The sequence below is a fragment of the Felis catus genome, chromosome D1, assembly GCF_018350175.1.
Source record: "Felis catus isolate Fca126 chromosome D1, F.catus_Fca126_mat1.0, whole genome shotgun sequence".
Lineage (NCBI taxonomy): Eukaryota > Metazoa > Chordata > Mammalia > Carnivora > Felidae > Felis > Felis catus.
This window is the reverse complement of record NC_058377.1, coordinates 74,456,576-74,471,001: the sequence shown is the minus strand read 5'-3', so window position 1 is coordinate 74,471,001 and position 14,426 is coordinate 74,456,576. Positions and strand designations below refer to the sequence as shown.

The following is a 14,426-nucleotide window of genomic DNA, read 5'->3' as shown; positions in this document are numbered from 1 at the left end:
CTTTGCTTGGCATTCAAGATGTCCCCAAATCTAGCCCTAATCTTCTTTCCCAATTATAATTAAGGATGTAGTAATATTATTTGAGAGCTGGAAGGGACCTAACGGATCACTGATTACATTTTGTTTTAGGGACCCAGCAATGGATACAGGGATGGTAAGAGTGACTTGCCCAAGAGCCTATAGTTTTAGGGTCAAAGAAGGACTAAAACCCAGGTGTTGTGCCTCCCAGCCCCACCCCACAGCTTTGCTTCAGCCCCAGGGAACTTTGCCCTTCTTCCCCTCTCTCCACATAGTCAAATCTCATCCTTTGAGGTCTAGGTCAAGCCCTCCCTTACACTGTGAAGCCTTTCCTTAGACCTTGTTTTACATTGTGAAGCCTTTCCTGATCACATCACTCCACAGTGATTTCTTCACCCCTTTGTGCTATATCTGTTGCTAGCTATATGGTGATTAACCATATAACCAATAAACGTGATGTTTATTCTTTTGTTAAACTGCTGATTATTCTGATCCAATTTGAGTATTTTGTGTGCATATGTTCTTATTGAAAGTGTAAACTATTAAGCTGTTCTTTTAGTTGAAAAAGTCATACAGTCACATTACAAAAAATTAAATAGTACAAAAAGATCTATGCAGTAAAAAATAAGTCTCCCTTTGATGCCAGATACTCAGGCTCTCTCCCTAGATTCAGTCACAGTTACCAGTCTCTTATGTAGCCTTCCAGAAATGTTCTGTGCATAGATAAGCACATGTCTGAAATAGACATACATCATCCTGCACCTTGCCCTTTTATTTATTGACATGACGTGGGAATGGTTGCATAATGACATATATAGATCTCACTCATTCTTTTAAACTACTGGATATGTCAAAATTTATTTAGCCAGTTTCCCTAATAAGTTACAATTTTTTAATGAGTAAAAATATTTCACAATATGGCTATATTAATATTTCAAATTGTAAAGAGAAAATAAAGGATAGTGCAACTTGATAAATAAGCCAAAGGCACAGTGCTGTCTGCTGTGGGAGCTATACAGATGTGTAAGAACCTGACTATATCTTTAGGAAGCTTAGATCTAACACAGAAAATGACTATAATGAAAGGCAGCATTAACTTGCTATGAGAGAGATCCAAGGGAAGTAAGATAAAAATACAAGGAAGGGATATGGTAATTCTGTGTTGAACCTCAAATGGGAACAAGAGGTAGAGGGATGTAGGTACACATGCATTAGGATCACTAAAATATAATATTTTGTACTATTTGGCATATATAAAAAAATACATATGTGTGTTAAAGCATAATAGTAGAATATTCATGAATCTGTGCTCAATTAAGAACATTACCAATATGACTGAAGCTACCAATGTTCTCCCCAACCCATCTCCCTGTGTCCCGTCTAGACACCACCATCAAATCACTTTTTATCCTGTCTTGTATTTTGTTTCAGAGATAGATATATCCATAATAGGTATACTTACCTTGGCATTGAAGCCAGAAATGGATAGAGGCTCCCTCTGCTGGTTTCATGTGTAGACATCAACTGGTTATATTTTTGCATAAGTGACATCACCACAATAATAGCAATTATAATTTATTGAAAGCCTACTATGTGTATTAAATTTATGTTGCGTATCTCATTAAAATGTACAAACACTCTGTAAAGGAGATGGGGGTTTTCCAAATTTATGGATGAGCAAGCTTAAGACAATGAAGTTATTTGCCCAAGATTACATATCTAGTAAGATTTGCACCCTGGTCTGACTTCAGAGCTGTGCTTTTTCTTTGCTGTGACTTAATTAGATAATTTATCTAAAGCATTTAGTACAGTATCTGGGATAGTGTAAACACTCAGTAAATGGTAGTTTCTGTTACAGCAATCGACAAGACAGTGATGAATAGAAAATTGGCAAAAGGACACGTAAAACTACTCTTTGAAGTAAAGCAGCACTAGGATTTGGAAACAGTTGTAAGATGGCAGGTGTGCAAATAAAATGAATTCTCTTTAAGTATTTCAGAGGTAAATGGCAGCTATAGCCTGGGGGAAGAATCCCATGACATACAAAACTCTTTAGGATCAGTTTCTTGCTTCCCTTGCCAGTTTCATCTTCCGCCATTCTGCCAGGCCTTCTATGCTAGTCAGGTGGTCAGCCTCCAGTTTCCTAAATGATTCGTACACTCTCATGCCCCCTTGCTTTTGCACCTGATTCTTCCTTCCATTCTAACCTGAACTTGGCTAACTTCTACTTACCCTTTCAGACTGGGCTTGAGTGCCACCTCTCCCAGGAAGCCTTCCCTAATTCTCCAGGTTAAGTAAGTTCATGCCTCTGTTATAACCATTATCACATTATGTTATAACTGCATATTTACCTGTCTGCTTATTCCAGCAGACTATAAAAGCTCCTTGACCTTGGCATGGCCTCAATAAAAGTGTTTTGAAAGGAATGAATGATGTTGATACTATCTTGTGACCAAAGATCATTCATATTATGCCCCCCCCCCAAATTAGATAGTCAGCAGAAATATGCTTTGGAGCTGCTATTTTCAGCTATGATATTAACATCATATGTAAACTGTAAATAACTCCTTGAAATGATGATTAATCTGAGGGGTGGACCTCAGAACAGACTGTTAGGTCATCTGCTTTGGTCATCTGTCTTACACAAGGGAAAGAGTCATCCCATGGTCACTGTTCATTAAAATTTGGGGGCCAGAGGATTGTTGTTCTTAAGGAATGGAGCCAGAAAGATCAGGGTTGATTAGTTACAATATTTGAAAGGGCTCCTTAAAATAGGCTGAACATATATTTAGGAAGTTCGAAGGACTGGGCAGTAAATGAGCAAAAAAAAAAAAGTCCATCTGAACTTAATTGAAAATTCTAATAACTGTGTCATAAGCAAAGGTGAACATAGTGAAGCTCTCCCCTTCTCTCCATTCTTTCCTTATGGCTCTAATAAGTCAGGGCGTAGAGAGGAAAGAATGTGATACTCACTCTCTCTCTCTCTCCCTCTCTCATAATTAAATTTCAGATTTTTTGTGTCCTTTCTGAGTCTTCTCTTATTCCTCCCTTGCCCCTTTTATTCATCTCATGCTGAATGTTGAAGTACAGCATTTACAGATATTTCCCCAATTTTCTACCTATTGTGAATATACCAATAATGCACAACAATTTTTTAGAAAAAAATTCACATATAACCATTCTGTCCAAGTAAAACATTTTTTTAAATTCCCTTAATCTGTCCACATATATTTGTATTTTTCATATAACAAATTTTGGTTTTGCTTTTTCTTTAACATAAAAACTTTTAAACTTTTCCGTAGTTTTCGATTTATTTTTTTTTATTTTTCTTCGTAGTTTTCGATTTAACTGTTGCAAGTATGCTTTCCTCTTTGTTAATATAATAATGGATTGTGCGTGAAGTCGGTTCTGCATCATCTCCTGTGTATTCTTTACTGTGGTAAAAATGTGTGAGAGGAAACAAAAGAACACATGGTCCCTACCCCCTGCAAGCTTATAATGAGCTTGAAGAAGAGTCGTCTGGATACATAGGGTGTCCTTTGTTGCTGACCTGTCGCTAAATGGCCTAATTTTGAATGCAGTTTAGAAGACTTGTATCTTAAACATAGTCTTATATATTCAAATGTATTTTTGTTTTGCCTACCCAAGTACGGATTTGTATCAAGTAATTGTCTTCACGCACGTGAGAAATAGATGACCATTAGAAGGGGTTTCAAAATGCTTCTGGCAATTTCTATTTAATATTAAAATGTGGTGTAAATAGTTCATGTGCACAGTTTTGAATTGTTTTTGTAAATGCTATAGTGAGATGAAATGGTAGCTGGAAAGGTCCTCTTAGCAAATAGGACCCTGCTTCTCTAACAGCTGTGGAAGCCTAGCCAAAATAGGTGACTGAATTATTCCTCACCTGGTGAACGAAATGAATCTCCGTGTTATTTCCAAGTGGAGCAAATGCCAAGTGCTTTCAGTGCAGCCTGCTGAGAAAAGAAAGCTTTCTGCTTGGACAGTACACTGCCCTTGTAGAACCAGGGTTGATGAGAGAGCACAGGTGAGGAGGCCGCAGATAGGCTCAGGGGATCACGTCTTTTGGAGGATTGCAGGCCCCAAGCACTTGGCACAGTAAGCCCAGTGGAAAACTAACTATTGCTAGAAAGGGGGAAAGCGTTTCAAGTTGAATACAGATACCCTTGACTGCAAATGATCATTTATGACATCTTAGTCCTAAGGGAGTTGTTGGCAAAGAATAATTAATTTTTCCTTTAATTTTAGTGCCCACATGGGGTGGCCAAGAAGAAGTGATGAGTCATAACTCTCAAGTGCAGTTGTCCAACAGGTAATACTGAGCATCGATCTGCATTTACCCAACCGAAAATCACATACTTCGTAGCTCCCATGATAACAACTGTGTACACAGCATTGCTTTACCAGTCTTCCTCAAACAAAACTAGCTAGTATGGACAACTCTAAAGTACAAAGGAGCAGTGCTTTCCCCTCTTTGATTTCTTATCTGAAAGTAGATCCAAGAGTGCTTTGCAAACTTTATTTCAGATATTCAGTGGACACATACAGGGTGGAAGAGGTTTCCTATTTGTAGTCAGTGATTTCCTACTTTGATATGTCAACATCTGAAGATATTAAGAATTTTCTTAATATAGGGATGCCTGGGTGGCTCAGTCGGTTAAGCATCTGACTTCGGCTCATGATCTTGTGAGTCGTGGGTTTTAGCCCCGCGTCAGCTGGGAGCCCAGACAGAGCCTGCTTTGGATTCTGTGTCTCCCTTCTCCCTCTCTCTCCTCTCTCTCTCTCTCTCTCTCTCTCTCTCTCTCTCTCTCTCACCCCCCCTCTCTCTCTTTCTCTCTCTGTTTCTCTCACTCTCAAAAATAAACATTAAAAAAAGAATTTTCTTAATGTAGAATTTGTCCATACCACTTAAAATTAACATGTATTAATTGGGAACTAGTCTAATATGAGTGGATAAGCCATATTATAGGTTCAGGCAAAAACAAAAGTGTAATGCATAGATCCTTGTATTTTTGCCTTTGATCAGACACCTTCCAAGGTCTGTGCCTTACAGGTTGTACTCCACACACCACGTATTGTATTTTTTAAGTAGGCTCCACACCCAGCATGGAGCCCAATGCGGGGCTCAAACTCACGACCCTGAGATCAAGACCTGAGCTGAGATCGAATCAGATGCTTAACCAAGTGAGCCACCAGGTGCCCCATGCACCATGTATTTTTATGCCATCTGTTTTCCCATCATCACATAATCACATACATTTCTGCAGTTTGAATGGTGTAGACTTTTAGCTTTAAAAAGTTTTTTTTAATATCTATATTTGAGAGAGAGTGAGCGGGTGCATGGGAGAGGCAGAGAGAGAGAGGGAGACAGAGGCTCTAAAGTGGGCTCCTGAGAGCCCGATGCAGGGCTCAAAGCCATGAACCATGAAACCGGGACCTGAGCTGAAGTCGGATGCTCAACCTACTGAGCCAGCCAGCCGCCCCAAGACTTTTAGGTTTCTAAACCTTCAGCTTAAGGTTTTTAGACTGTCACAACTGGAAAGAATATTCTCCTACTGAGAAGAGTAGTGTACTGTATAATCCATTCTAATCTGATTCTCTACCTAATCCTGCATATGTAAGGAAGAAATTGTAAAAGGAAGAAATTCAAACATGTTTATTTAACTTAAATCATTTTTTATTTTTTGCATAGAGAATGTTTGGGTTTTTAAAACTTCAAATACGGCAGATATCTATAAAGTAGAAAGTGAAAAGCTGGGAGTATCCCACTCTTCAGAGACAACTGTTGTTAACAGTTTAGTGTCCAGGTGTCCAAACATTTTTCCAGTGCTTATGCAAACTATCATTATTACTTTTATTACTTGCATAATGATAAGTTTATGCTATTCATATTATCTTGCAACTTGCTTCATTTCCTTAATAATAAATCTTGGAAATGTTTCCATATTGGTCATATAAATCTACTTTATTCCTCTTCAGGGCTATACAGTACTACATTTCGATAGTGATTTATTTAACGAGTGCTCTTTTGATGAGTTGTTTCCAGAATTTTTTTCTGTCTCATCCAAGACAAACATGCATATATTTGCATACTTGAGCATATTGCAGTGGAATAAAATCCCTGAAGGGGAATTTCTAGATCAGTTGTTACTAAATCTTCCTCCTAAAAGACTGTATCACTCAACTGCAGTTAAGAGAATGCCTGTTTCTCTGAAGCTTCTCCAAAAGTAGGTATCAATCTTCTTAAATTTGCCAATTTTGATAGGCAATAGTGGTATATTGTTCTAACTCGTATGTAGTTGAATATTGGTAGAGGTGAGCTTCTTTCTATGTTATTAGGCCATTGGTATTTTCTCTCTGTGAACTACCTTCCTGACATTTTAAGAAAACTTTAGTCATTAGATTATCTGTAGGCTTTCCTAACAATTGCTGTAGAAGTCTTATTTCTGAATAAAAATACATCTAATTAAGACCTTAAACAATGTAAAACTGTGCATATTTGTGCATTTTCTGAGATTTACTTATTTATTTATTTATTTATTTGACAACCTAGAGCCATGGAGGTGTTACGGGTAAAAGGTCAAAGATCCTGGTCTGTTGGACTATCAGTGGCTGACCTGGTTGACAGTATTGTAAATGATAAAAAGAAAGTACATTCTGTATCAATTTTAGCAAAGGTAATTGCTGTTTTTATACTCTACATATGTTAAACTTTTATATTATTTTTTTTTCTTTTTTTTAATTTTTTTTTTTCAACATTTATTTTTGGGACAGAGAGAGACAGAGCATGAATGGCAGAGGGGCAGAGAGAGAGGGAGACACAGAATCGGAAACAGGCTCCAGGCTCTGAGCCATCAGCCCAGAGCCTGACGCGGGGCTCGAACTCCCGGACCGTGAGATCGTGACCTGGCTGAAGTCGGACGCTTAACCGACTGTGCCACCCAGGCGCCCCAAACTTTTATATTATTAATATAAATTCAGAAAAAGTGCTGCTCAGACTGTATCCCAGGTGTCTTCAATGTCATTAGCTTTTAGGGTAACACACTGGAAGAGACAGTTTGGTCTCAACTCTATCTGCTTGGTTACGGGAAGTCTGGATTTCTACCAGGTTGCCCCTCACCCCCATGTAATTTTGGAGAAGCCTCAAGAAACGTTTATATATTCTATAAAGCTCTTCTGGTTCTTCTGGTAAAGTCATTTATCACCTCAGCCAGCCATGTCACCCCAGACTGATGTGCTAACTAGTTTTAGCTGGTTGGCAGTCTGCTTCTCCAGTTCACTTTGTCCTTTACCACTTTATCCCAAGAATAAAGTCCCTAAAGCACAGCTAAGACAAGGCACAAATGCTTAACCAATTTTCTTGAAAACTTCAGAATATCAGGATGAAAATAACACATGGAAAGGAAAACTTAAAACAGGTTACTGTATTTGACTGGGCCCCTCCCCAGGGAATCCACTCTGACCATCTTTTTTCTTGGCCCACAGCCTGCTACCCATATGGCAGGGGCCTAGCTTATCTCCACACAAAGTGGCTGTCTCTGACCAGCTTCCTCCTATTTCACACAAATTTTCTGAAACAACAAGTTTAGAAATTAAATAATGAAAGCTTCTGAAGGAAACTGAAGAAGATACAAAGAAATGGAAAACATTCCATGCTCATGGATTGGAAGAATAAATATTGTTAAAATATCAATACTACCCAAAGCAATCTACACATTCAATGCAATCCCAATCAAAGTTGCACCAGCATTCTTTTCGAAGCTAGAACAAGTCATCCTAAAATTTGTATGGAACCACAAAAGACCCCGAATAGCCAAAGTAATATTGAAGAAGAAGACCAAAGTGGGAGGCATCACAATCTCAGACTTTAGCCTCTACTACAAAGCTGTAATCATCAAGACAGTATGGTATTGGCACAAAAGCAGACACATAGACCAATGGAACAGAATAGAGAATCCAGAATTGGACCCACAAATGTATGGCCAACTAATCTTTGACAGAGCAGGAAAGAATATCCAATGGAAAAAAGACAGTCTCTAACAAATCATGCTGGGAGAACTGGACAGCAACATGCAAAAGAATGAAACTAGACCACTTTCTTACACCATTCACAAAAATAAACTCAAAATGGATGAAGGACCTGAATGTGAGACAGGAAACCATCAAAACCCTAGAGGAGAAAGGAGGAAAAAACCTCTCTGACCTCAGCTGCAGCAATTTCTTACTTGACACACCTCCACAGGCAAGGGAATTAAAAGCAAAAATGAACTATTGGGACCTCATGAAGATAAAAAGCTTCTACACTGCAAAGGAAACAACAAAACTAAAAGGCAACTGACAGAATGGGAAAAGATAATTGCAAATGACATATCGGATAAAGGGCTAGTATCCAAAATCTATGAAGAACTCATCAAACTCCACACCCCAAAAACAAATAATCCAGTGAAGAAATGGGCAGAAGACATGAATAGCCACTTTTCCAAAGAAGACATCCAGAAGGCCAACAGGCACATGAAAAGATGCTCAATGTCACTCCTCATCAGGGCAATACAAGTCAAAACCACACTGAGATACCACCTCACGCCGGTCAGAGTGGCTAAAGTCAACAAATCAGGAGACTATAGATGCTGGAGAGGATGTGGAAAAACAGGAACCCCGTTGCACTGTTGGTGGGAATGCAAACTGGTGCAGCCACTCTGGAAAAGTGTGGACGTTCCTCAAGAAATTAAAATTAGACCTACCCTATGACCCAGCAATAGCACTGCTAGGAATTTACCCAAGGGATACAGGAGTGCTGATGCACGGGGCACTTGTACTCCAGTGTTTATAGCAGCACTTTCAACAATAACCAAATTATGCAAACAGCCTAAATGTCCATCAACTGATGAATGGATAAAGAAGATGTGGTTTATATATACAATGGAATACTACTTGGCAATGAGAAAGAATGAAATGTAGCCATTTGTCGCAACGTGGATGGAACTGGAGAGTGTTATGTTAAGTGAAATAAGGCAGAGACAGACAGATACCCTATGTTTTCATTCATATGTGGATCCTGAGAAACTTAACAGAAGACCATGGGGGAGGGGAATGGGGGAAAAAAAAGTTAGAGAGGTAAGGAGGCAAACCATAAGAGATTTTTTTAAATGTTTTTATTTATTTAATGTTTTTATTTATTTAATGAGAGAGATTGACAAGTGTGAGCAGGGGAGGGACAGAGAGGGGAAGACACAGAATCTGAAGCAGGCTCCAGGCTCTGAGCTGTCAGCACAGAGCCCGACGTGGGGCTTGAACCCACGAACCGTGAGATCATGACCTGAGCCAAAGTCGGATGCTCAACCGACTCAGCCACCCAGATGCCCTAACCATAAGAGACTCTTAAATACTGAGAACAAACTGAGGGTTGATGGGGAGTGGGGGAGAGGGGAAAGTGGGTAATGGGCATTGAGTAGGGCACCTGTTGGGATGAGCACTGGGTGTTGTATGGAAACCAATTTGACAATAAATTATGTTTAAAAAAATTAAATAACGAAAAAAGTTTTTAGAAGTTCAACTTGTACTGGAACTAGAAAAGCAAAGGAGCTATCCATATTTATGATACTAATTTTTTGCAGTGATTTAGCTCTATCATAATCCCTGGGTTTTTTTTCATTTCAGGGATATTATGATATAAACAATGAAGTGTTTTTAAGTTTACCTTGCATCCTTGGATCCAGTGGAGTATCTGAAGTCATCCAAAGCACAGTGAAGGAAGATACAGCAACTGAGAAACTCCAAAGCAGTGCATCATCCATCCATGGTCTCCAACAACAGTTAAAACTTTGATCCTAAAGTACAGAGTTACCTGAAAGGAAAGGTCATTTAATTTTGCCAACACATACAGGGTTGAGAACTTCTGTATCTTATTAGTTACCCTTACAAACTGCTTGGTTAAGGTAGACGGTTTCCAGTTAGCACTGTAATTTGAATCCTTAGGGAGTTAGATAAGGAGGGGGAAGAAATCTAATATTCTTTGTTGTTCTTGAGATATCTAAACTGTTCTTTAAATCTATAGAAGATGTAGACATTCATCTACAATCTACAATATGCATCATTTAAATTTATGGATCCTCATCTAAAAGCACATTCAGCACTTTGGGACTATTTTGAAAGTAATATACTTTTAAAAGAAAATTACTCTTTATTACAATAAACATGATAAGCTGAAGGTCCAGTATTGGTTTACAGAATCTGTGCTGGGTGTGCTTTCAAGAGATCCACAGCTTAAGGTATTGTTTCTTCTTTAAAATAAAATCGGTAGTAATAGGAAAGCATTTTGTTTTCCCTCTTTAAATTAATTAGCTACCCCTGGGTGTCTCAGTTGGTTAAGCCTCCAACTCTTGATTTCAGCTCAGGTCATGATCTCCCTGTTCATGAGATCAAGCCCCACATCAGGCTCTGTGTTGATGGTACAGAGCCTGCTTGGGATTCTCTCTCCCTCTCTCTCCCTGCCTCTCTCTCTCAAAGTAAATTTTAAAACCTTAAAAAAAATTAACTAGCTACTGAAAAGTAAAAAAAAGAATTTTATGTGCATTTTAAAATATTAAAAGGGAAGGTAAAATTTTTAATATTTGAAGAAAAAGTAATTTCTAGTGGGACTGTCCTTTTTGAAATTTTCTATAACCTCTTCTTGGGATATATAATAGATCTCTAACATCTCAAAAACCAACTATACTGCTAGTAGCATAGAGAAATGTGTATTTAAAAAATTTTTTTTTTAATTTTATTTACTTTTGAGAGAGAAAGACTGAGCATGAGCAGGGGAGGGGCAGAGAGAGACAGAATCCAGAGCAGGCTCCAGGCTCCAAGCTGTCAGCACAGAACCCTACGCAGGGCTCAAACTCACAAACTGTGAGATCATGACCTGAGCCGAAGTTGGACGCTTAACCAACTGAGCCACCAAGGCGCCCCGAGAAATATGTATTTTTAGTGGAAACCGATTATGAATAAACGCCAAGCAATTTAAGTTTAAAATATGAGGCTTTCCTGAAAACCATTAGTCGTAAGGGGAAGAGGATGGATGGACTGGCTATTCTGAGCAAATCCTTTAACCCCTCCTGAAGAAATGATTCAGAGCACATATGCCTTGGTGATGGGTCAGTAACTTTATCTTCGTATATGAAAGGTAGCATATTATTACAGACGTAACACACAACTAATTAGTAACAACTAATACCCAACACATTTCAGGTAGTGTGATGAGCATTTTATTATTTTATTGAATCCTAAAAATAATCCACTGAGGTTGGTTTTATCATTTTATAGAGGAGAAAATTGAGGTTTAGTGCCCAAGGTGTCACAGCCAAGAGGCACTTAAACACCTAGCCTCTACTTTTTCTAAGCACTAGAAGGAAAAGCCTAACAGCCAAAATAGTTACCACAAGACCATAAAGCTGGGGTTCTATACACTATAGAAGGATTACTTCTATTCTCATGTAGAGGCTGACTTAATTTTTATTCCAACAGAGTTTTTTGAAAGATTGATTCCCTGACTTCCCATACTTGCCCTCAGCAAATAGCAGAGAGGAGTATACAATGAAATAGGCGTTCATTTAATCATTTATATAGTATTGCCTGGAAGCCTACAATACACCAGGCACCATACTGGGCACTGCAAATATAGTGGTGAGCAAACCTGGACTAAGTACAAGCCCTCATGGTCCATACAATCTAGTATGGGAGACATTGTAATCAAATCTCACAAATAAATGTACAATTGCAAGCGTAGTAAGTACTGTGAAGAAATTCCCAGTGCTTTGAAAGCATATAATAGGCAAATCCAAAGCTGGTCGAGAGATAGGAGCCCAGTAGGGCAGACACATCCTAGTTAAAAAGAATCAAACTAATTCTGATTTAGTATAGTAATGAATGCTTATAATGATGAGCTTAAATCATAAAGTGAAATTATACGCAGTGTCCCATGTTTAAGAATGTAGAAGAGTATTTAATATGTTTGGAAAGATTCCCACCAGAATTAACTGGGATATAAACCCTTGGATGTTTGAAGAGATAAGCATTAGTTCTGTGTAAGTTCACTACATGGGTAGATTATTTTGGTGTCGCTCTTAACAGTGTATTCTCACTATCCTTTTGCACAAAATAGGGAAGTAAGACTAAAAGAACCATTTCTTGTATTTTTTAAACTAGCCTTTTCTAATATCTGTGATCTAATTAGAAATTAGATAATTTCTACTATCTAATTTCTAATACCCTCTTGAACAACAACCTAACTGCAGGATACTGTGTAATAGATCAATTACCAGGAGTTCACCATGTTAATTGCAAATTAAGGTCAGTGCAATGCAACAAACAATTACTGAGCATCTACTGTTATTCCAAATACTGTGTTAGAATTTGAGTACTCAAAGTTGAGTAATAGTCCTTGCTCGACAGAAGCCCACCTTATAGAAATAATTCTGTCAGTTATTTCCTTAAGTGTTGACTATTAGCAGTTGTGTTGTAGGTTTCATATGTAAGTCAAGAAACGGTACCACCACATTACCTCACTATGATTTGGTGATAATCGCCAGTCATGGTTGTGATATTAATGTTCACTTCTTAATTTTTCCAAAATCATGCAGTGTCTTCTTCTTATGATTTTTAGTGGGGCTTGGATTAAAATGCTTCTTTGATTTTATAGTGCAGAGATTAATATTTTCCAGTTTACATTGTAGTTTTCCTCAAATATCAAGAACAATGAATAAAATAAACTTTGACTTTAAAATCACCCAAAGATGCCTAATTTATTGAGTGGAAGGAAATTTATGCAGATTGAGGAGAAAGTTTCTTTTATACACTTCATGCAGTATCCAGGATATTTAAGTGGCTTAAGTGCAAAATTAAGAGACTAGCTTTTGTTAATTGTTTTCCAACTTTTAAAAATTACTTTTAGCAAGAAAACTTTTTTTTTTTTAACATTTATTTATTATTGAGAGACAGAGCATGAGCATGAGCATGAGCATGGGAGGGGCAGAGAGATGGGAAGACACAGAATCCGAAGCAGGCTCCAGGCTCTGAGCTGTCAGCACAGAGCCGGATGTGGGGCCGGAACCCACAAACCGCAAGATTATGACCTGAGCGGAAGTCGGACGCTTAACTAACTGAGCCACCCAGGCGCCCCTGGCAAGAAAACTTTTTAAACAATGTATTACCTGCACCCTCCCAATTGATAAAGTGCAGTTACTTTGAGAGTACTTCTGAATAAGCTATGGCTTTAAGACCACTTTGGAAACTACTTTGCTTTTAAGTGACATAAACGGTGCAGTGGAAGGATAGACTGCCCTATGATTTGGTTTGACTGGTGCTGTATGCTTAACTAACACATGGTGTCCATATCCAAAACAATAATACCCATTGGGATAGCCTGTGCATGTGTGTGTTGGCAATAATTTAAAATGATACGTCCACATGGTTTCAATTATGCCCTCTGTGTTTGTGACCTCACTTAGATGCCAATTTAGAAGAGAATTAAGAGTGCCTGGGTGGCTCAATCGGTTAAGCGTCCAGCTTAGCTCAGGTCAGGATCTCAAGGTTGGTGAGTTCCAGCCCCGCATTGGGCTCTGTGCTGACAGCTTGGAGCCTGGAGTCTACCTCAGATTCTGTGTGTCTCTCTCTCTGCCCCTCCCCGGCTCATACTCTGTCTCTCTCTCTCTCTCTCTCTCTCTCTCTCTCAAAAATAAACTGTAAAAAAAAAAAAAAAAAAAAAAAAAAAAAATAGAAGGGAATTAATACCACAGCCTGTTCCTCACTGGCACTAAGCTAAAATCGTCCAAATTATCATACTTCATGTCACCAAACCTGAGCTTTAAAATAGCTTGAGAGGACAACATCGTTGGTGGGGTGTTGAGTGAGGGGATGGGCTAAATGGGCGATGGGCATTAAGGAGGGTACTTGTTGGGATGAGCACTGGGTGTTATGTGTAAATGATGAATCACTAAACTCTATTCCTGAAATCATTATTACACTATATGTTAACTAATCTGGATTTAAATAAAAATAAATAATAAATAAATACCTTGAATGACACTGTGTGCTTATAAAACTGGTGGTGAGTGCAATAATGACTAATGTAAATGACTATGAAGAACGTTTATGGGTAGTAGAAATTCAGTTAAGATCAAGCACCTACTCATGCTCTGTTCAAGGATGAGGATCTTAAGATGAGCCTGCCCTCCAAGACTTGGGCTCTGACAGCGGCAGGCTAGTATGCAAATGTAGTGCAAGGCAGAATGCGGCCTGTATTAGATTTATGCCTAGGCACAGAGTTCTGACTTGGCGGAATGGTTTCCCAGAGAAGAAATCCCCGTCTGGGGGGCGCCTGGGTGCCTTAGTCGGTTGAGCCTCCGACT

At 38.6% G+C, this 14,426-nt stretch overlaps 1 protein-coding gene across 6 annotated transcripts in view; it reads left to right on the top strand.

The window, feature by feature from the left end:
- Positions 1-9,874, top strand: part of UEVLD (UEV and lactate/malate dehyrogenase domains) — a 51,756-nt gene extending 41,882 nt beyond the window's left edge. For 5 of the 6 annotated variants that reach the window (XM_019812159.3, XM_003993044.5, XM_019812156.3 and 2 more), the window contains 3 exons: positions 4,288-4,351; positions 6,593-6,716; positions 9,697-9,874. In XM_019812159.3, the coding sequence (XP_019667718.3) occupies positions 4,288-4,351; positions 6,593-6,716; positions 9,697-9,864 (356 nt within the window). In that variant the 3' untranslated portion in view covers positions 9,865-9,874. Of the gene's footprint in view, positions 1-4,287; positions 4,352-6,592; positions 6,717-7,524; positions 7,731-9,696 lie in introns of those variants that run through there. The other variant, XM_019812158.3, reaches the window with a different exon arrangement.
- Positions 9,875-14,426: the final 4,552 nt, after the last annotated feature.